The sequence below is a fragment of the Alosa pseudoharengus genome, unplaced genomic scaffold (genome assembly GCF_046254945.1).
Source record: "Alosa pseudoharengus isolate Yale_2024_CS ecotype anadromous, Long Island Sound unplaced genomic scaffold, YU_APseudo_1.1 YU_APseudo_1.1_scf_12, whole genome shotgun sequence".
In the NCBI taxonomy this organism is placed as follows: domain Eukaryota; kingdom Metazoa; phylum Chordata; class Actinopteri; order Clupeiformes; family Clupeidae; genus Alosa; species Alosa pseudoharengus.
This window is the reverse complement of record NW_027468587.1, coordinates 11,280,745-11,305,744: the sequence shown is the minus strand read 5'-3', so window position 1 is coordinate 11,305,744 and position 25,000 is coordinate 11,280,745. Positions and strand designations below refer to the sequence as shown.

Sequence of the window (25,000 nt, the reverse complement as noted above, 5' to 3'; positions counted from 1 at the left end):
ACCTCAATCAGATAAAAAAGAAACACACACTCACAAAAACATCACAATCACAATAGCGTCTCATTCACACAAATTATCTCCACATCAGTGGTTTAGAGAGACAGCACCTCTGTGATTAGTCATCAGACTAATAAGACATCACAATTGCACAAAAACTCCGGCAAGGTGCACCAGTGTAACTGGTGGAAAAAATATATGTCTGTATTACCCTGCAAAATTTATTTTTCTGCATTTTTATAGCCTACAATTGACTACAAGATAGGGCCAAATGTTACTTTTCCAATTTTTTCCAAAATGTTTCCAACATTTTTCTAGGATTCCCATGACTAAAGACTAACCCTCACATCATTACTATACCCAGAGTGAGATTTGATAGATAACACCTTTATCCCCAAACCTCCTCACTCACCACGCGTCAAGGACACAGCAGGGACTAAAACAACCCTGCTGTTTAGAGATGAGATGGCACGCACACACACCACATACTGCACAGCATCCCTCACACACACACACACACACCACATACTGCACAGCATCCCTCACACACACACACACACACACCACATACTGCACATTATCCCTCACACATGCAACAGGCTTACATTTAGGAATGGACCCATAGATAATATATAGCTCACAAAAAAATATATTTTTTACGTTTTTACAGTTTTAACAATTTTTTTTCTTCATGTAGTTTATCTACCTTTAACTATGAAATAACATTCATGCTAGGGCTGGGCGATATGGACCAAAAGTCATATCCCGATATATTTAGGTTGAATATCAATATAAGATATATATCCCGATATTTTTTCCGCAAAGTTAGAGCTGTAAAATGAAATGTTCGGTCAAATATGAGTAGTTTTATTGAAAACTCACTACTCAAATAACAATAAAATGTAAACATAAAACTGGAGTGCCTTTTTTTAAATCAAAGCTCCGTAAGGTGCACATTTAAATAAAAAAAATATCTTAAATAAAAATAGCCTATAAAATAAAATAGGCCAATCTTTTTCTGAAATAAAATATATTTATATGAGAAAAGTAGCGTGCAGTTTCACAGCAGTGCAGAGAGGGGAGCAGTGCAGAGAGCTCCCCTCTTAGTGCTGGCCTGGTGGGTCATCTATTCCCAGCCTTTCTCACGGCACATCAACGGTTAGCCCGAGAATTCTCGTCGCAATTCAAAATTCCATTGGAGCACCAAGCGGATTTGTACACGCAGCCTTACAACACTGTTTACAGCTCTTCGAGTCATGGTAAAATGTAATTTTTGGCACATAATTAAGATACACTTATGGTGTGGGTGTTTGCGTTTCTTCTTTTTGTATAGAAATGAATATTAAGTGACACATAAACGTAAGAGGATGGAAACACGGGACTGGTGGTAATAGAGGGCTTTCCGATATATCTATGAATGGACGCCTATAGGGATGGGACGATATGGTGATATGGTACAATACCCATTCATAAATATCTTAATACGATATAATGTTTATATCAGTATTTAATGTTAGTACTTGGAATAACCCACCATAGGCTACTATTACATATATATATAAATAGTTGCATTCTATAGAGATACAAATTGCTCACACAGCTACACAAAACATTATCATGCAACTGAATTGATACGACAAATTCTATTCTATTCTAAATGATATAGAAGAGAATCCTGTAAGAAATTGCACATCCCTTTCCTACAATTAGCAAGTTGTATAAACACATAGAAGTTATGTGAGAGATCCAAACAATGCCTCTTTCAAACACAATATCCACATCTCTACTGCACAAACCCAAGAGAAGAGAATAGCAAAAACCCATAGACAGTATATATATATATATATATATATATATATATATATATATATATATATATATATATATATAGGCTTACTGTATATCAATACAAAATAACTTAACAACAGTTCCACCTTTGTATGAATCAGGAATCTCTAGAACCCAACAGAACTGACACACACCCATTACTATAACACACAGCTCTGTGTTTACACACAGACACACACCCATTACTATAACAATACTGTAGCACACAGCTCTGCACAACTGAGATGCACCTCTCTCACACGTTTTCATATCTACACAACATTCACCTAGCAGGTCTAAAGCTACAGTAGTCACAGAGAGACCAAAGGCAACACAATCTCCCCTCACAACACACACATCTCCCCTCACAACACACACACACACATCTCCCCTCACAACACACACATCTACCCTCACAACACACACACACATCTCCCCTCACAACACACACACACACACATCTCCCGTCACAACACACACACACACACATCTCCCGTCACAACACATACATCTCCCCTCACAACACACACACACACACATCTCCCCTCACAACACACACATCTCCCCTCACAACACACACACACACATCTCCCCTCACAACACACACACACATCTCCCCTCACAGCACACACACATCTCCCCTCACAACACACACACACATCTCCCCTCACAACACACACACACATCTCCCCTCACAGCACACACACACATCTCCCCTCACAACACACACACATCTCCCCTCACACACACAGACATCTCCCCTCACAACACACACATCTCCCCTCACAACACACCTAAAATGCACACCTACTGCATTTCGTTGTCTCTGTACTTGTACTCTGCACAATGACAATAAAGTTGAATCTAATCTAATCTAATCTAATCTAAAAGAGCTGATGTTATTCTTACAGTAGCATTTTGGCAGTAGCATGTTTGGTAGTGGGGTACAATTTGTGATACTTTTGCAGTGCCCGTTAAAATGTGCTATTCCCATAGAAAACCCGTAGCCCAATTACATGGCCGCAGGTAGGCCTGCTTTAATCTTTAAACACTGTTCGTTGCTACCCCCCTTAATTTACTGTTCGTGGTCAAATTTGACTGTACAGTTTTAATTGCTCTTATTTTAACATAAATTAAAAATGTACACTATAACAATAGTAATAATAATATTTTTTTATGTATATATTTTTAAGATTTGTTGCCTATATGGATGTTGGTATGGTAGTCAGGGCACATACTCAACCATAGCGCTGGCATTTTGTAAAACTTCATAAAGCACACTCATGCACTCATCCTTCCATCCACTGTTCATCACAGACACAGGGTGCCTTACTAATGCATCGCCTTTCCATGGGGGCCCTCATACAACCTGACCTAAGGGTCCCTCATACAGCTCTTACTCTGAGCACACTTCCGTTAGCATCACAGCAAGCCCTTTCACTTCTGGCATTATGTAGCAAAAGGAGAAAGCAGGCACCCCACCTGGCCTCAAACCCCAGTACAAAACCTGCACTCTGATTGCATTTTATTTGTAGAGCACTTTATCATGTACTCAAAGCAATGTGACTGAACATTGTAGGGTAAAGAAGGGAGGCAGGCAGGATTAAAAGTAAAAAGAAAGTAAAATGAAATAATAAATTAGGAGGCACACATAAAGTGTGCAAGCAGTTGCAAGTTGGGGAAGCCGTGGCCTACTGGTTAGCGCTTTGGACTTGGAACCGGAGGGTTGCCGGTTCGAACCCCGGCAAGCCTTACAAGTATAGGCAATATATTTGCTCACATGGTTCCTATAATTTACACAAGATTGATTTGTTCACAAAGGTGCGGTTCACATTGGGGGAGAAGTACATTAGTTCAAGAAAACACTGGGCTCCCATAATTTACTCTAAGCTTTCTTGTGGAAAGTATGATTCAGGGCCGTAGTCACCATAGACATTGAGGGGGACGTGTCCCCCCCAATATTCAAATATGACCAAAATGTCCCCCCCAATATACGGGCATAGAAAAATAAATAAAGAAAAAAACACTACAGGAAACCAACAAGCACCACCATCTGAAATGTAATCAAACATAAATAACGCACAAATTAGTGACCTAGTGATGGTTCCAGAGTAGCCTACACCCCTGAGTGGTTTGACCTGGTGGTTTTCCGTTTTTCTAGGGTGACCTGATTGTATCCTCTTTTTGGTTTGTGAAAAAGAGGACATATGAGAAAACACTGCCTCAAAAGGCTATTTTGAACTTATTTGTGAACGACAGGGAAAAACACAATGCAATTTTCGCTGTAAACACGTTTGAGACTCTAGAATAAAAAAAATCTGGACGATTTGTAAGGTCTCAAGTAGGACATCTCCTGGAAAAAGACCACATCTGGTCACCCTAGTTTCGTTAGTGGCGTGTGCTATCAAAAGCTTCCATTTACTGCACCCTAACCTTGATTACTGTACTAGCTCCGCTTTAACCCTCTCTGACCCTACTGCGGTGAGGTAGGGCTGGCAACAATATCGCAAAAGCTCACAATTCTCACAAAACTTGTTGGAAAGGTGTAGCACAGGCTAAGGAAATCCCATACATTTTTGGAGCCAATCAGACTCAAAGGGAACTTTGAAACATTTTCCATACTGTAACCTATTCTCGCAATGATAGCGAAAGTGAAAAGTTTTATTTTAAATGATGAATTTGTGCAAGCCTGTGTCATTCATTTCTTTCACATGTCTTACAACATAAATAATGCATTCATATGCAGTACTAATGCCAGGAATTACCCTGTTTATAGGCCTCTTAGAAATGGTTGTTGCATCTTGCATATTATTTAGATGCGCACTCGATCGCACATCCATGCAGGCAAAATGTAGGAATCAAATGTGGCGGCAAACTTTTACAATGCACTGTCGGTGATAGACAGTAGTCATCATTTAAAGGGTCATTTTTTAACAAATCTTCCGTGGGAGAATGCCTCAGGACCCCTCTATCTGGAGGGGGGTGGGGGACATCTGTGCCCAGGGGTTCATAATCCATCCATGCCATGCCTATGTCCGTCAAAAGTTTGGAATACCCTAATTGACTGACTTAACTAACGACTTGTTTGTGATTTTGAATAATATTTTTTGCATGGTAGGAAATTTATTGAATTTCTGTTTGGAGGTCCCTTAGACCCCACCACAGATTTGGTCCCCCCCAATGTTGACATCATGACTACGGCCTTGGTATGATTCATGTGTAGAATGGGCACACAAGCACAGGAAAGTTGTAGGAGTGCGTGTATGGAGATGTCTGTCATCTCCTTGATGAAAATTATACTCTTTCGCATTAATTTCCTATGGCGGTCATTTTTGACCGTAAACAAAACAAGTGTGACCAAGTTGGATAAATCACTAAAAATTCAAAGAAATTAGTCACAATGAATTTCATGTGTTCAAATGCCTTTGTGAAGGATATCATAGGGTCTTGAGGCAATCTGATGAAAAATGCCATATTTATGGTACAGGGAATGTGTAAATCGATAATTTTTGACCAGAACAGTGTTAGAAGGTTAAAAAAATAGGATATGGGTAAAACATCATAGGGTAGGAAAAACATCATTCCATTCATGGAAAAGTTTGGGAACCCCTGTTCTGTATCCCCACGTTATTCAATTGGCTAAACATATAGCCTTAACTCAAAACAGCTGTTAGGCTTATGTCATTTTGATCTGTAAAAAATATCACATGCAGCCATGCTTAAATTCTGCTGACTGCCTGTTTATTATGATTTATCATCCGAAGAGAGGAAATACTGATTGGCTGGTGGGGTGGCTATTAATTCTGAATAACGGGACACCTATGGAGTAGATCTGGTAAAACAAGTTTAATCGCCGTTCCATATCAATGCTTATGAATGGTAACATAATAACCAAAGATTCTAGAACAGTCTAGAATCTTTGATAATAACGATAGTAGGATGACGGTTGAGCCTGGAGGCAGGCTTAGCAACAATGGAATCAACTGTAAACAAGCTAACTGTCCATGCTATCGCTGTTATAGGGCCAACGAAAGTCACCGTTCCATATCAACGCTTATGAATGGTTACTCTAACAACCATAGTAGGACGACGGTTGAGCACAGAGCCCTAAAAGCAGAGACGGTTAATCTGTTTTGAGTTAAGGCTATATGTTTAGCCAATTGAATAACTTGGTGATACAGAACAGGGGTTCCCAAACTTTTCCATGACAAGGCCCCCCAAATACTACTAGGTTCTGGCCAAGGCTCCCCTTTTGCAAGATGTCTTATTACTGTAAACCCATCGACAATACTATAGCAAATGTAAAAATAAATTAAGCTAATCCTCTATCCATTTAGCCACAAGCACTTTGCAATGGAGCATATAGTGTGTGAAAATTGCATTTGGGGCTTTCTGCTATATGCGAGCCATCACTCCACTATCATTATCATGGAAAATATTCAGATATGCGACAAATTATTACAATGGTATTTTATAACAACTCTCATAGTAATAGGTATATATTTTTAGAAATATATATTTATTTATGTTTTTGTTTTTATTTTTTCTTCCAACTTGCTGCAGCCCCCCTAGCACCCCCTCACAGCCCCCACCTCTATATACACTCTATGGTTTATTCAGTCTAGAGACAGCCCCCACCTTTACAGTACACTCTATGGTTTGTCTAGAGACAGTCCCCACCTCTATATATACAGTCTCTGGTTTATTCACACCGTTTTTACCTCGTTTTGAATAGCCACTGCATACCAGTGTTTGTTGGCGTGTTGCAAAACCCGCGGGATCATTTTATGCAAGCAAACCGCATACAGAGACATTCTTTATTGTTGAGGTCAGACATGATAATCATCCAAACATGATCTACCTGTGCTGTGCACTGATTCATGCTGCCATGACTTCAGCGTCTCTCTGTCTCTGGTCCTGCGCTGAGCCATGAGAGAGGGGGAGTGGCCAGTGGCTAGAGCGGCAAAAGCCAATGTGTGCTTCTTACACCGACATATTTAACAATTTATCTTTTGCATTTCTTATCCAAACAACATCAAACCTACTCGCTCAACACTGCACTTACTCATGGCTATAGCAAGACACCAGCCAAGTTTGAAACGAACGAACGGTTCTACAAATGTGAATAACTAACACACACACACACCCACACACCCTCACACACACACACACACACACACACACACAGACAGACAGACAGATGTTCCTGTAATATATAGATTAGGGCTGTCAATCGATAAAAAAAAATAATCTAATTAATTACATACTCTGTGATTAATTAATCTAAATTAATCGCATATATAATATTTGCTGTGAAAGTATTTTAAATATTTAAATTCAAATGAATCATTGAATAATCAGCATTAATGACATTAAAGTTCAAAAACTCTTTTATTATTATTTTAATAATGGCCATAATAATCTATGATATGACCTAATATGCTGAGGAAATAAATTCAAAAGTGCTTCGGGAAGAAGTTTTCTTTTCATATACAAGATATTTCAGGCCACAGATATAACCTAGTAGCCTGGCGGGCCATCCTATATCATTGAAATGTATAGTCTGGAATCGAATCATTCACCTGCTTAAGGGGCGGGCAGAGAATTGTCTTTCAAACTGCCTAGGCATGCAATAGGCCAGCGCTACAACCATATCCGTATCCGGTCGGCAAAACGGCAAATACATCCTTCTTCGAAAGGAATGACTTAAGTGCATTGTGTTGCTCTACTTTCAAAGAAAAGCACAAGTCCAACTCCTCCAAAGTTGACGCCAACGCCGATTCAAACAACCGCTCTTCGTTCGCCATAGCCACCTTACTTGTTGTTCACCGTCGCAGGATGTCGTTATCCCGTTAAGCCCGCCTTAAGACTCTCTAACGAAATAGAGCGCTGTGATTGGAGAACATCCACGGTGTTAAGCCAATAGAAATTCCTATGGTTCGATACTAGACGTACAGGCTGAGCAAATTAATTTGCCGCCGCTAGGGTGCGTCTAGATTTTCTAGGCTAATAACCTAGGGGACACAATGAAAATAAATGAACACTCCCCTCAATGACTATTTCTTTGCATTGATGTGCGACTTTAGAGTTGATGAACTCCGGTGATATGCAAATTCCTTGCTGGTCACACAGAATCGATTAATCTGCGTTATTTTTTTTTAATCAGTTATTTTTTCTCAAATTAATTAATCGAAATTAATCAGTTATTTTGACAGCCCTAATATAGATATTTACACATAAAAACACATACAAGTCAAGTAAACTTTTCTATAGTAGTGTATTACTGCAGCACACAGCCACAAACACATACGAACCCAAAGCCCTTCCAAACCCACACCAGAACAACTGTTTCCACCATTAGTGGTGTACAGCTACAGTTCTCTTGTCCTCCTACTGGGCATGTGCCGGCCCCAACTCCACTCTCGCAATGCGGTGCACTACTTCCTTTCTTCCTTAATACTATTAGCCCTTTTCTCCCCCTCCCCCACCTCCATCTCTCCCCTTCTCCATCTCTCCCTCTCCACTTCTCCATCTCTCTCTCCTCTCCATCTCTCCCCTTCTCCATCTCTCCCCTTTTCTATCTTTCTCTCTCCATCTCTCCCCCTCTCCATCTCTCTCCATCTCTCTCCCTCTCCCTGATTGTTCAACCTTGCGGTCTGGTACTTACATTTGACACTGGCTGCCCAGAGCATGGCTCCTGCTGGGCTGTGGAGCGTCTGTCCGCCTGTCCACCCCCGCTCCTCTCTCTCTCTCTCTCAGTCCACTCTCACATATGGCCACCCTCAGAATGAGGCTAGTGCATGCGTGCTGCCTGCTCTCAAATCTTTTTGCTGTGTGTGTGTGTGTCTGTGTCTTTCTGTGTGTGTGTGTGTGTGTGGGTGGTGGGGTGGGGGTTGTATGCATGCATGTGTGATATTTAATGTGAGTGAGTTTGAATTATGGTTGTGTGTGTGTGTGTGTGTGTGTGTGTGTGTGTGTGTAACTAGCAGCATGTGCTGAGATTCCCCTCTGTTGACACAGACTGTAAGGGATTACTGTCCGTACACTGCTGCTGAAATCTGCTTGTCTGTGAAGACCTGCTGCTCCATAAGTAAGTGTGTGTGTGTGTGTGTGTGTGTGTGTGTGTGTGTGTGTGTGTGTGTGTGCATGTGTGTGTGTGTGTGTGTGTTTCTATGTGACTGTATGCATTTGTGTATGTATAAACCTATGCTTCTATCTTTCTATCACATGAAACAGTAGACTCTGCTGCTTTACCTGTCTCTTCTTCTCCTCCTCTCCTCTCCTCTCTCCTCCTCTTCTCTTCCTCCTCTCCTCTCCTATCCTTCTGTCTCTCCTCCTCCTCTACTCTCTCCTCTCCTCTCCTCCTCCTTCTCTCCTCTCCTCTCTCCTACTCATCTCCTCCTCCTCTCTCCTCCTCCTCTCCTCTCCTTTCCTCCTCTCTTTTCCCCACTTTGCTGTAGCCTCCTTGTCTCTGTACGGTGTTCTGCTCTCCTTCTCACTGTTACTTTCCTGTTTCCCTCCTCTAGTCCTCCAGTTCTCTCCTGATTCCACCATCATTTTATCATTTGCTGCAGCCTCCATGGTAAACCCTTTGCCCGCAGACACACACACACACACACACACACACACACACACACACACACACACACACACACACACACACTGTAGCCCTGACACACTGTAGCCCTGATGGGCATTAGAGCCTTGGCAGTCTGCCCTGCTCAGCCACAGTGGGACAGCCGGTGTGTGTGCGTGCATGTGTGTGTGTGTATGTGTGTGTGTGTATGTGTGTGTGTGTGTGTGTGTGTGTGTGTGTCCGTGTGTCAGGGGGTAAGAGGCGTGTAGAGAGGAATCTCTAATGCCCATCAAAGCCCTGGTCAGCTTGATGGGTCAAAATGTGTAGGAATATGTGTGTGTGTTTGTGTGTGTGTGTGTGTGTGTGTGTGTGTGTGTGTGTGTGTGTGTGTGTGTGTGTGTGTGTGTGTGTGCCTACTTCTGTGTGTGTGTGTGTGTGTGTGCGTGTGTGTGTGCCTACTTCTATGTGTGTGTGTGTGTGTGTGTGCCTGCTCATTGGAATATGTGAGCGTGTGTGTTCCTGCGCATTGGAGGATTTTCAGGAATGTGGGACTGCTTTCACGTGTGTGGGGGTGGGTGTAAGAGAGTTATCGAGTGTATGTGTGTCTATTTGTGTGTGTGTGTGTGTGTCTTGTCCAGAACAGAAGAAAAAAGGGCACATGGGTTTGGCTCCTCATATGCCATCAGCTGACCTAAAAGCTCTAATACACTGCAGTAGGCACGTGTGTAGAGTGGACTATGTGCAGATGTGATGTGTATGCAGTGCACTGCACACTCACCTGTGTGCGTGTGCGTGTGTGTGTGTGTGTGTGTGTGTCTGTCAAGTCAAGTCACTTGTATTTATATAGCACATTTAAATATAACAGGAGTTGACCCAAAGTGCTTTACATGACAAAAAGAGAGGTTGGACAAGACAGTTAATACATACGGCCCGCCAACTCATTTTAGGTGGCCCCCCAAAACATGTCCGTGGTATATAGCATCTGGCCCGCACGGGAGTATGACATCGTCAAACTATAACCTCCGCAATTTCCCCCATTCATTCTCTATGGCGAGTCTTAAAGGGGAACTTGGCAACTATTTCAACGTAATAAACCCGTTTATAAATCATTTGGATGGTTAAATGACCTGTTCCGGTGAAAATGGTGACTTTCCCCGCTGCAACATTGAGACTTACCGTCCCGGAAAGAGAAGTGAGAAACAAGAAACTCGTTTTAAATCGTGTTTCTTACCTTGTAACATCCACATAGTTCTGCCAAACTTATGCTAACCGTTCGCTAGCTTGTAAACAAATCCATGTGCTTTATCATTATACCTTTTCCCAGTTTGAAATAGCATAATGCACAATTTCTCCAGCAGAGGGGGAAATCCTGCCAAGTTTCCCTTTAACAGTACACATGTAATACTCTTTTTGTCCACTGGTGGTTGTTTTGGCGCTGTTTCACTTTTGCCATCGAAAACGGAATGAAATACTGCCTACTGCCTACCTGCAAACAATGTAAGAAGCCTATGCTGACTGCATCAGTGCTCAAAGTATTCTAAAAGTTTATCAATTATTCGTTAATAACTAACTAACTTCTATTCAAGTCATATATCTGGGACTTTCTGGGATAATTATTTCTATTTTTTTTCACACGTTCAAATGTTCATACAGAGTTCAAAGTTCTCATCAGGTGAGTGAAAGTTAGAAAGGTGGTCATTTCAGATGTGTTTGCCAGCACTTCATAAAACTCTCATAGTTTGATAACTTTAAATTATTTGTAGGATATTGCTTGTTCACAACTTGAGTCTTTTTATTAGTATTATTTCATTTGAGCTACATTTTACACTGATATGGCATGGTGGCAACATAAACACAGCTAGCAATGGTATTAAATTGCAGTAGCCTATGATTAAATGTAATGGAATATTCAACTAAGGTAGACTGCTGTTGTTCACAGCACTAAGCAAAACTCAAAATAGAATATAGAATAAAATAGAGTAAAACAGGTAAAATAGAGTAAACAGGAAAATAAAGGGAGTAAAAAAATAAACCAAAGAGAAAAGCAATAAATAAGTAAAAACAACAACAACAAAAAAATAGATAAAGAAAAAAAGTAGATAAAGTAAAGTAAAACAGATAAAAAAGAGTGAACCAGTGAGCAGTGGGGAATGGAGGGGGGGCGGTGCTAAGGGTTTTTAAAAGCAAGAGAGAAGACGACCAGGTCGACCTGTGGGTGGAGTGTGGGGAAAGCATTTCTGCAATATGGGGGGGGCTAAGGCATTATTGTTTAAAAACAAAAAGTAAAATATTTTTAGTACCAGTAAGCAATCTGGCTGCTGCATTCTGGACCATCTGTAATTTATATCAAGGATTGAGTCAGACCTGTGTATAAAATATTCCAATAATAGTCTTAAGGCAATAAAAGCATGTATAAGAATTTCAAGATCGTTTTGGGATAAAAAGGACTTGAGATTGGATATTACTCTAAGTTGATAAAAGACACTTCTGACCACACTATTGATTTGTTTATTAAAAGAGAGAGAGAGCTTTCCAGCATGACCCCAAGATTTCAGAGAATGCATTCTGCATACCCTGCATTTTGCACACATTCTGGTTATGATGGTGATTGTCATCTAGATGAGAGACTGATCAGTGCAAAGTGATGTGGTCTGTGTGTATGATAGTGTGTGTTTGTGTGTGTGTGTGTGTGTGTGTGTGTGTGTGTGTGTGTGTGTCTCTATATGTGTGTGTGTGTGTGTGTGTGTGTGAGTGTGTGTGTGTGCGAGTGTGTGTGTGTGCGTGTGCATGTGCATGTGCGAGTGTGAGTGTGTGCGTGTGCGTGTGCGTGTGCATGTGCGAGTGTGAGTGTGTGTTTGTGAGTGTGTGTGTGTGTGAGTGTGTGTGTGTGTGTGTGTGCGTGTGCGTGTGCGTGTGCGTGTGTGTGTGCGTGTGCATGTGCGAGTGTGAGTGTGTGTGTGTGTGTGAGAGAGTGTGTGTGTGTGTCTGGGAGTGTCTCACCTGTACTCTGCAGGTCTCGGAGCTGCATCAGCAGCTGCTGTCCCTGGTGAGTGATGTGTGTGTAGCGCTTCTTCAGACGCAGCGTGTTCTCAGTGAAGTGCTGCAGCTGCTGCTCCACGTTGGCCTCGTCCTCACCCTCCTCTCCCGACTGGGGGACCGATGTCACCTAACACACACACACACACACAGACACACACACACACACACACACACACACAGTACTGATTAAAGACAGAAACCATTCAACCTTTATTTTCATTCTCGGGTGTACAATTCAGGGCAGCCCTCATTTTCAATGTAGCCGAGATACAAACATAAAATCAAAAAAATATCAATAAATAAATACTGATGAAGAAGGACAAACAAGTGAATCTTACAGTAAAATGGGGATTTGGTGAGTAGATCATCAGGCGTACTATACAGGGCACTAAATGATGATAAAGGTCCTGGGGGTGGAGGAGGTACACCTACCATACCATACTGCGACTATTAAGTTAGGCAATATGATGCAAGTGAGAGTGGGGCATGTATCATCTGTGAATATGATGGCATATAATTCAACAGTCAAAATGTACAAAACGCAGAGTGATTACGGTACTAGAGGTCTGAATAGGACTCCTAGTAGGACTTGTATAGACCCTTTCAACAATAAAAACAAAAACAATGCTTGAACGTTCTATTTTGTTCCCAATCTACTTCCTCTGCATTAAAGGTCCAGTATGTAGGAAATAATGGAAAATAAACTGTAACCATTCCAAAAATGATCATCATATGTTGTCAGAGAGTGAGGAAACACGAATTGAAGTAATGGCTTATTTGACAACATTACTCTAACCCGTGAAACCCCGTAAAACCCATGAAAAAAAATCAGTTACGGGGCGGAATCTCTTGGAATTTTCGTTTATGTTTTGAACGATTAATTCTAGAATAGCGTATTAATAATGGGCTGGCGCGTCCTCCTATTTGGGTTGCCAAATTAGCAAAGGCCAACTGTCAACAGCTGTCAGTTGTAGTCATGAACGCCTACAAGAGGCAGGCAAATTTCCAAAATTAAAACAAGAAACAAATTAAGTGGACTTCGGAGGAGCTTCCTGAGATGGTGACGTCTTCTTCAAACTAAGAATATCAAGTCTGACGCAGAGCTGGCCATATTTCTCCACAACAGGTAGCCTATGCTAAACTTCATCTGCATTGCTAACTTCAGCTAAATATGTTACGTTGGTTAGAGAGGTATTTTTTGTTTTCACTGTTTCCGTAATGTGTAGCTGGGTCATGGCTGGAGAAACGTTAAAGCAGCTGCAGGTCAACTAACGTTAGCTAAGTCTTCATTACATCTGGCAACCCAGAAGAGGCTCGCGTCTGGTAGTCTTGAGAACGTTCACCAGTGTTTTGATTTTGGCCTACAGAACGTTCGTAAACAATCCTACAAATCGCACCTTTAAGATAACATATGGAATGTTAAAAAGGAAGTCTTATGATGCTGATAATGGAACTCTCTTGAAAGGGTCTATAGGATATCCCCCCAATCTTGTCCAATCCCAAATCAATGAATCTATTCGGCAGCAACTTTCTGCTGAATAAACTGAAAAAAAAAACATTCTCAGGACATACAATGTGACCTTTGACCCCTGAGCCCTGACCTCTGAGTGGCGGCCTCACCTGTGCAGCGTCCCTCTCAAAGGTGCGTAGCGTCAGCAGCAGTTCCAGCTGGCCCCGCCTCTCCCGCAGCTGGTCCTCCACCTGCGCCTCGACTCCGCCCACCTGCTGCAGGACGCTCCGCACATGTGCCGCCGAGCTGCTGGGGGGGGCCTTGCCCCCACTGACCGCACACGACCTGCACACACACACACATCATCCCCACATAACACATTAAACATATACACACAGCACAACCCATATAACACACAACCTGCACACACACACACACACACACCACCTCCATATAACACGTTAAACATTTACACACAGCACAACCCATATAACACACAACCTGTACACACACACACACACACACACATCACCTCCATATAACACATTAAACATATGCACACAGCACAACCCATATAACACACAACCTGTACACACACACACACACACACACACACACACACACACATCACCCCCATATAACATATACACACAACACAACTCCTATAACACACAACCTGCACACACACACACAACCACATCCCCCCATATAACACATTAAACATATACACACAACACATACCATATAACCAGAGCCGGACAGTAACGGAGTACATTTACTTGAGTACAGTACTTGAGTACAATTTTGAGGGATCTGTACTTTACTCGAGTATCATTTTTGGGGAGTACTCATGACTTTACTCAAGTACATTTGAGAGGCAAATATTGTACTCTTTACTCCACTACATTTCTACCCATAACCGTGAGTACCAGTTACTTCTTCTAAAAAGAAAGGAAAAAAGAAAAATCTCGGAAAGCCTAAATTTGTTGTTTCCCTCTCAAACGTGATTGGATTGTGCAGGCGCCACTGATTGGGACAGCCTATCAGCAATCACCTTCAGCTTTCCGCCAAAGTCAACTCCATGGTCAGATTTAGATAAGAGACGAAACCATGGACGAAACAATGGATGAAGACGCAGCAGGTCCATCCCGGGAATGTGCCAACCTGTGGCCCCACCTCGCCAGACTATTTCAATTTTCTGAACAAGTTAATGATAGTTTTCACTTCAAGTGTTTCAATTACAAAATAGTATTTTGTATTTGAAATACGCATTTTAAATACATGTATTAGAAATACTGCCCATCCCTGGCAACATGGTAAAAAGATGAAAATTACTTGATTTTACTTTCAATTCCTTTTACATTCTCCAAGGTAATAACATTAACATTTTTCATAACTCCCTGTAGGACGTTTCTGTACATAAATGTAAGCACTGTGGCAGTAGTAATGCAATATTTAGAAAATGTAGGCTACTTTTGTACTCTTGATACTCAAGTACTTTTAAAAACAAGTACTTCAGTACTTTTACTTAAGTAGACATCTGACTGTTATACTTTTACTTGTACTTGAGTAAAATTGAGAAAAAAGGTATCTGTACTTTTACTCGAGTAATAAAGCTGTGTACTCTGTCCGCCTCTGCATATAACACACGACCTGCACACACACACACACACACACACACACATCACCCTACTCACAGCACAACCCGTGTACACACGACCTGTACACAACATCATACATATATATATATATATATATCAATGTTTTTTAATACTTCAAAATAACATCTGCTAAATGAGCCTTACATTTTTCAGTAGCCATAGGTGTGTAGATTTGAACAAAATCTAGTTTGGTTCTTACCGGGGCTTTTACTGCCTGAAATATCCGATTTTGTTTACCACGCTTGAAGTTAAGTGCTGGGCTGGTAGGTACTTCTCAGGCACATGAACGGTTGTCGGCAAATCAAAATTCCAGTGGAATTCCAAGCGGATTTGTACATGCAGCCTTACAACACTGTTTACAGCTCTTCGAGTCACGGTAAAATGTAATTTTTGGTACATAGCTAATTTAGATAAACTTTATGTGTGGGTGGTTGCGTTTCTTTAGGAATCCGCCGTCTTGGTTTGTATAGAAATGAATATTAAGTGACACATACACGTAAGAGGTTGGATATACGTGACGGTTGGTAATATATGACGTTCCTATAACATATTAAACTTATCACTGATGCCTTGCCGACGATCACCACATACAGCCTGGATACAGACTTTGGCATCCAAGATCCCTTACATATCACTATTTACACATCCCTTACATATCACTATTTACATATCACTATTTACACATCCCTTACATATCACTATTTACATATCACTATTTACACATCCCTTACATATCACTATTTACATATCACTATTTACACATCCCTTACATATCACTATTTACACATCCCTTACATATCACTATTTACATATCACTATTTACACATCCCTTACATATCACTATTTACACACCCCTTACATATCACTAGTTACACATCCCTTACATATCACTATTTACATATCACTATTTACACATCCCCTACATATCACTATTTACACATCCCTTACATATCACTATTTACACATCCCTTACATATGACTATTTACACATCCCTTACTTACACATCCCTTACATATCACTATTTACACATCCCTTACATATCACTATTTACATATCACTATTTACACATCCCTTACATATCACTATTTACATATCACTATTTACACATCCCTTACATATCACTATTTACACATCCCTTACATATCACTATTTACACATCCCTTACATATCGCTATTTACATATCACTATTTACACATCCCTTACATATCACTATTTACACATCCCTCACATATCACTATTTATACATCACAGGTGGCTTGCCCTCGCTAAATGCACATGACCTGCACAGAGACACCGACAACCATGATATTATTCATTATGTGTATGTTTGTACATGGTATGTTTTAACATACATTAAAAATACTGTATTACTAAATACATTGTATACATTAAACATACTGTATTACTAAATGCATTGTATACATTAAACATACTGTATCATTAAATACATTGTATACATTAAACATACTGTATCATTAAATACATTGTATACATGAAACTGTATCTGTATCACTTACGCATTGCCCCAGTTCAGGGCACATGACCTGCACACCTCCACAGACATCCAGACTAATTCATATTCAACAGATCACTCACGCCTTGACCTCCACACAGTCCACACACCGGCCCAGCCATCCTCATCATTTATTTACACTCTATTACGTATTTCACCAATGCCTTGGCCCCACTTACCACAAACAACCTGCACACACACACACACACCAGCCATCTGAGCTCTGTTAGACACTCTACACACCAGTTATGGTGATCAGAAACACACAACGTGTCTTACACTCACACCATGGCCATAAACATTTAGATAGCTGCTACTGGAGCATGTACCCCCTCTGCTGGATAAGAGTGGTAGTGGCCTGCTCTATAGTCAATATAAGGAGTTGTTATTTGAATGTGATAATTTTTGATGTTGGAGCAGGTCTTCTTCATGTTGGTTAAGAGTTGTAGCTGCCTGTTCATGGACATTCTGCTGCTGTAAGGTGCTATATGTGAATGAGAAGACGGGCTTTTACCTAGTTAAAGGTGTTGTAAGGTGTGAGGTGCTGTTCTTACCTGAGCTGCTGGAGCAAGTCCTCCCCCTGCTGGTTGAGAGTGGTAGCGGCCTGCTCACGGCTATTCTGCAGCTGTTCGCAGCGAGCGATTAGCTCCTCCACCGCATCCACTGAGTCGGCCCTCACTTCCTCCTGAAGCTCCGCCTGCACATCCTCCAGCCAAACCCACATCTGCAGGAGGCCAATCAAACTACAGTTACAGGTACTGGGCCAAACCAAAGTCCTTTTAGGCAAGTCCCTCCACTCGGCGGCCATATAGCAACGCTTTTTGGGCACTCATCGGGCATCCTATTCAGCAGAAATGCGCGTGCGCAAGGCTTCACGACACCAATCTTGCTCCAGCGGCAAATTCACAACACATGATTGGGAAGATGTCTTCACAACACACCATATGATTGGCTCAATGTATTCACATCACACCACATGATTGGCTCATGTATTCACATGTCGACGTTTTGCCGAGGAAGGGGTGGGATATGTGTAAGCAACGGCCATATTGGTGTTACAAACTAACCCCATGCATTTCTATGGAGGATTTTTTGTGTGCTGTATCTCCTCATTAGAAAGTCTCTGGCCAAACACATTAAAGAGATACACATACTGGTCCAATCATAGCCGAGAGATACAGTTATCGGCACTCAGAAGACGCAGCAGCCATGCTAGAGACAGGTTATATATACTGTCATATGTTACAGCTGTGAGTTCTAGAACTGAAAGCATCTGTACCGAAAATATTCTTTCTATTTGGAATGGTGGAAGCGTAGTAGTTAAACAGCTGGGCTAGCATACTGTCAGGATCCTGCCTAGATGGAGTGACTTTGTGCCACCCTGGTGGCCATTTTGTGTAGTGTCCTGTGTTTAGTTTTGCCTGTTCCCCATGTGCTTTGTGTTTAACTGCCTGTCACCTGTCTTTGTCTCCGCCCCATCTCCTTATTTGGTCTGTGCTTCCTGTCTTATTAGTTTTCCCTCCGTTTCTGTTTCCACACCTGTTCCCTGTTATTGTCTTGTTGGTCTCGTCCAGTCCTCTGTCTTTCTGTTAATTAGTCTGTGTATTTCTACCCTGTTTCTCTGTCCTTTGTCGGTTCGTCTCTCTGTTTCACCTTGTCGTAGTCCTGTCTGTCTGTAAGTAGTAGGGATGGGCAGAACGAGGCTTTGTGAAACAACGAAACGTTCGAAGCAATTGCGCCGGAATGTGTCGAGGTTTCGAAACAATCCGACACCCGTAACTCCATGTTAGCAAAACTAGCCACTAGATGTCACCATCACATTTTGACCGTGAAGCACAACTGCTTCAGACGAAGAATATAAATAGCCAACATGGAACGCACGATTTCGTCCACAGCTACGTGGTTGAGTGGTTAACACACTTGCATTCGGCCGGAGCGTCCAGTGTTCGATTCCCTGCTGGTGCTTAGAAATTTCAGACTATATGCCTTCAATAACAAGAATATTTGTATATCTGCCAGTTAGATGTTTTGTTATTTCAGTTTCATAGTACATTATCCTTTGGAATATGCTGGAGAGGAAAATGCTACAATGGTTTTAAAATGTAGGCTATGCTTATGGCCCAGGGTTTTTTTTGGGAACATGTTGTAGGGAAATAAAGGATACATGCGTTAGACTAAACAGGTACAACATGGGAAAAATAAACAACACATTTTTTGTATGTCAACATACATTTTTATTTAGGAATAACAGTTTGTACTGCCGTCTTGGCATTTAATCTGTTTCTTGTTTTTGAATAAACCTCCCCAGCCTTGGAAAAAATTCTTTCACAAGGCACATTTGTTGCTGGCATGCACAAATATTTTTTGGCCATCACAGTTAGGTTTGGATAAACCACTCTCCTCTCCTACCAGTATTTCAAAGGGTCAGCTGTTCTTGAAATAAAGGCATCAGTCATATATTTTTTTACTTCTGCTACTATCTAAATATTAATGTCACTAGACTATATCTATCTAAACTATCGCTCACTGTCTGTCTCTAGCCTGTCAACTAATCTATATCACTAACCTATCAATCACAAGAATGCACTATAAATCGCTATATCTCTATATGTCTCTATGTCGCTATATCTCTCAAAATCTCTCTCCTCACAAAAAACCCACAAAGATAGGATGTGTTTGAATGACTTTTAAGCATTCTGGGACTTTGTAATTTAGATCAAACAGGTGTTTACTCGGGTAATTGGCTCGCGCGGTAAGGTCCAAACCAAATTGAAACACCACGAAGCCATGGTCACGTGACATGGGCGTTTTGAACCACACTTCGAAACACTTGCGTTTCGGAAGCTCGACACTGTTTCGAAACGTCAGCTTCGAGCGTCACATCCCTAGTAAGTAGTGAGTTTGTAACGTTAAGTTTGTTAGAGATTAAAGTGTTTTTGCTTCAACCTTGGTCTGAAAGAGTCCTGCACTTGGGTCCGCCTGCATATCCGTGACACATACAGTAGCCAGAATGCCCGACTGCCTGAGTTGTTCTGGGTTGACACTTTGTAATAATAACAATATCGCTTTGGATAAAAGTGTCATCCATATTAAATACTGAAGTTTAAGTATTTATCACGCACACACACAGACACACACACACACACACTCACCCACATACACACACACACACACACACTCACCTCTTTGCCGTGTGTGTGGAAGGCGACGGAGGTGTTCAGCAGGTTGCGGCGCAGCTCCACGCGCTGGGCGAACTCCTGCAGTCTGTGCTGCAGCTGCTGGCCGGCCTGCTGGATCTCCTGTGGGTCACACTCGCGTGTCTGCCCCAACAGCTCTGCGGCCTCCAGGAGGCGCTCCGCATTAGTGAAAGTGTTCTGGACCCAACACACACACACACACATACATACAGTACACACACACACAGTACACACACACACACACACACATACAGTACACACACACACACACACACATACAGTACACACACATAAGGAAGCAAATTTAGCAGATGCCTTAATTGCTCAGACATGATTAAAATGTGTGACTCAGTAGGCAGTTACTAAAAAGCAGCACAACAAATCTTATGGGTAAACACACATACACACTCTCTCTCTCATACACACACACACACACACACACACACACACACACACACACACACACACACACTAAAATATACTCCAGTGCATCTCTCCAGATACTTTCCTTAACAGCTGTGCTACAAACATAGAGAGACACAGACACAGACTCTTTGCATTCAGAATATGTTAAGACTTTCCACCTTTAATATGGTAAGACATTTGTACTTTAATGGAGTGAGTAGAGGCCTGAGGCTTGGCATGCTGACCTGAGCCACCTCTTCAAAGTCCTGCTGGCGCTTCTGTAGGGCTCGCGCTCTCTGCAGAGACCTGCCCACACCTGTGTGCTTACTCAGGAACACCTCACCGTGGTCTTCAATCCAGTCCAGTACCTACAAACACACACACACACACACACACAAATAAAACATGAAATAGGTGAACTAACACACACACACACACACACACACACACACACACACACACACACACACACCATCACTTTCACACACACACACACACGCACACACACATCATCACTTTCACTTTTGCATCACTTAAGGGAAGAGGAGAAATAGACTTCTCCGCATAGTCTGTCTGCCTCTTCACCACCTCCAATGTCTTGAACTGTCTGTCCACTAGTCACTTTACATTTGTCTTCTGCCTCACTGTTTGCGTGCTGTATTAGCACATATGCACAACCCCTCCCTCCATGCCACATACCTTTCTTAATATAGTTATATATATAGATATATAGACTTTATTCTTGCACTGTTGCACTGTTTGACTTACTCATTTGCACCATCACCATGACACTCATTCACACAGAGCACCTCACCTTATCTTATGCACTGAGAACCACAGGCTCAGTCCCTGCTTCAGTCATTGCAAGCGCACCTGATTGATTATTCACCCACTATGTGGATACTGTTTTTCAGAATTGATTTTGATTAAGTTTTATTTAGTATAATTTGTATTTTGTATATTTAGTATATTCTTTATATTCTACAGTCCTTATTGCTTAGTTGTGTTTTTTTTATATTATATACTTTTAATTACTTTTTCTGCTGTTATTGAATGTGTGTGTGTGTTGTCTGCATGCTACTGTGACCTTGAATTTCCCCTAGGGATATCTATCTATCTATCTATCTATCTATCTATCTATCTATCTATCTATCAGTACTGCAGGCTGGGTTTGAAATGTCATCAATAACATGTCAAATATAACATCCAACAAAACAGTTTGTGTGTGTGTGTGTGTGTGTGTGTGTGTATGTGTACATATTTTCTAGACATCTTGCTTGCATCTACAGACAAGGCTGGCTAGTGCAAGCAAGTGTATGTCTGTGCATGCGTGTGCGTGCGCGTGTGTGTGTGTGTGTGTTTTCACCTGTTTGACGTCCTGTTGGAACACACACAGCTGCAGGCGCTGGTGCAGGCGTAGCTTGCGCTGCTGCCAGGCGCTCTCCAGCTCCCTCTGCTGGCGGAGCACCTCGTGCACCACCTCCAGCACTGCCCGCACCGTCTGTGACATGCTGGCAGAGGGCGCCGATGCGTCAACGCCGGCCACAGCTAGTGGACGCTGCAGCCGCTCCAGCAGAGATTTCCCCTCCTGGCTCACCTGAGGAAAGAGAGAGAGAAAGAGAGGGATAGAGAGAGAGAGAGAGAGAGAGAGAGAGAGAGAGAGAAAGAAAGAGAGAGAGAGATGGAATGAGAGAATCAGAAAGAAAGAGAGATGGAGACAGAGTATATAAGTATATAAGTATAAGTATATACACTCTTTTGATCCCGTGAGGGAAATTTGGTGTCTGCATTTATCCCAATCCGTGAATTAGTGAACACACACAGCACACAGTGAACACACAGTGAGTTGAAGCACAAACTAATCCCGGCGCAGTGAGCTGCCTGCATCAACAGCAGCACTCGGGGAGCAGTGAGGGGTTAGGTGCCTTGCTCAAGGGCACTTCAGCCGTGCCTACTGGTCGGGGTTCGAGCCGGCAACCCTCCCGTTACAAGTCCGAAGCGCTAACCAGTAGGCCATGGCTGCCCGTGAGAGAGAGAGATATGAAATGATAAAGAAATAGAGAGAGCGATAGAGAAATGAGAGTAAATATGTGTGTGGAACAGACAATGTGGAAAACTATGGATTGCATTTGGCAACTAAGAAAAGGAGTAGAGATTTAGTTATGGAACTGGACAATGTTTTTCCTTGGAAGAAAGTGTTAGGGTGCATGAGTAATGGCAGTGCACCGGACCTTTGTACATTCATTGTTGAAGAGCTCATAGTGGTTCCACTCACACTGTATATGTATTAGGAGGCTTTAATACTGTAATATCAGAGCTTGTCTGCAGTGTGTGCCATGCTGAAGAGCTCATAGAGGTCATTATGTCTTAGTGTGTGCAGTGCTGAAGAGCTCATAGAGGTCATTATGTCTTAGTGTGTGCAGTGCTGAAGAGCTCATAGAGGTCATTATATCTGACCTTAGTGTGTGCCGTGCTGAAGAGCTTGTACAGGTGATAATGTCTGACCTTAGTGTGTGCAGTGCTGAAGAGCTCATAGAGGTCATTATGTCTGACCTTAGTGTGTGCAGTGCTGAAGAGCTCATAGAGGTCATTATGTCTGACCTTAGTGTGTGCAGTGCTGAAGAGCTCATAGAGGTCATTATGTCTGACCTTAGTGTGTGCAGTGCTGAAGAGCTCATAGAGGTCATTATGTCTTAGTGTGTGCAGTGCTGAAGAGCTCATAGAGGTCATTATGTCTGACCTTAGTGTGTGCAGTGCTGAAGAGCTCATAGAGGTCATTATGTCTGTCCTTAGTGTGTGCAGTGCTGAAGAGCTCATAGAGGTCATTATGTCTGACCTTAGTGTGTGCAGTGCTGAAGAGCTCATAGAGGTCATTATGTCTGACCTTAGTGTGTGCAGTGCTGAAGAGCTCATAGAGGTCATTATGTCTTAGTGTGTGCAGTGCTGAAGAGCTCATAGAGGTCATTATGTCTGACCTTAGTGTGTGCAGTGCTGAAGAGCTTGTAGAGGTATATGCAGCGGACGTTAATAATGTTTGACCTTAGTGTATGCTTTGCTGAAGAGATCGTAGAGGTGATAATGTCTGACCTTAGTGTATGCCGTGCTGAAGAGCTCGTAGAGGTTCTGGTGCTGTAGGATGGCATCTTCCAGGTCCTGCAGCTCACAGGGCAGCTTCTCCTCCCCACATGCCTCTCTCCAGGAGCCCACACTGCCCAGGTACTACACAGCACAGCACAGCATAGCACAGCACAGCACACTGAGTCAGTTAGATCAGACCACAACCCTCAAGCAAGCAGGGGGCAAAAGAGAGCAAGAGAGAGAGAGAGAGAGAGAGAGAGAGAGAGAGAGAGAGAGAGAGAGAGGGAGAGAGAGAGAGGGAGAGAGAGAGAAATGGAGAGAGAGAGAAGGAGACAGAGAGAGAGACAGAGAGAGAGAGAGAAGTTATATTATACTGTTACTTTTTTTTGTGATCAAATGTTTATTAAGAATTGGATGGACAAATCACACACTCAGAAACATAGTACACAATATCATAATGTAATACCAAACTGAATACAAGTAAGCAACCTCCCCCACCCCCACCCCCACCCACATAAACCAAACAAAGCCCAACACCCACCCATACCCTAAAAACAACATACACTCAAAAACAAGGCATTGACAGGAAGGGAAAAGAAAAAGGAAAATAACCGCCCCACGCACACCTGCCCAGTCATGCCAAGGGGACGTAGATAAACAACAACAACAAAAAAACACACCGAGACAAGGACACAGACACACAAACAACAACAACAACAACACCGAGACAAGGACACAGACACACAAACAACAACAACAACAACACCGAGACAAGGACACAGACACACAAACAACAACAACAACAACACCGAGACAAGGACACAGACACACAAACAACAACAACAACAACACCGAGACATGGACACAGACACACAAACAACAACAACAACAACACCGAGACATGGACACAGACACACAAACAACAACAACAACAACAACACCAAGACAAGGACACAGACACACAAACAACAACAAAACACACTGAGACATGGACACAGACACACAAACAACAACAACAACAACACCGAGACATGGACACAGACACACAAACAACAACAACAACAATACCGAGACATGGACACAGACACACAAACAACAACAACAACAAAACACACTGAGACATGGACACAGACACACAAACAACAACAACAACAACACCGAGACATGGACACAGACACACAAACAACAACAAAACACACTGAGACAAGGACACAGACACACAAACAACAACAAAACACACCGAGACAAGGACACA

At 42.1% G+C, this 25,000-nt stretch overlaps 1 protein-coding gene across 1 annotated transcript in view; it reads right to left on the bottom strand.

Annotated features, from left to right (window-relative positions):
• triob (trio Rho guanine nucleotide exchange factor b) overlaps positions 1-25,000 on the bottom strand; it is a 70,159-nt gene that overhangs the window by 39,232 nt on the left and 5,927 nt on the right. Inside the window, exons 4-10 of the mRNA XM_076280146.1 lie at positions 23,755-23,886; positions 22,034-22,264; positions 20,913-21,035; positions 20,248-20,439; positions 17,620-17,789; positions 14,012-14,234; positions 12,401-12,548 (exon numbers count right to left, since the gene is read on the bottom strand). Coding sequence (XP_076136261.1) covers positions 12,401-12,548; positions 14,012-14,234; positions 17,620-17,789; positions 20,248-20,439; positions 20,913-21,035; positions 22,034-22,264; positions 23,755-23,886 — 1,219 coding nt within the window. The remainder of the gene's footprint in view (positions 1-12,400; positions 12,549-14,011; positions 14,235-17,619; positions 17,790-20,247; positions 20,440-20,912; positions 21,036-22,033; positions 22,265-23,754; positions 23,887-25,000) is intronic.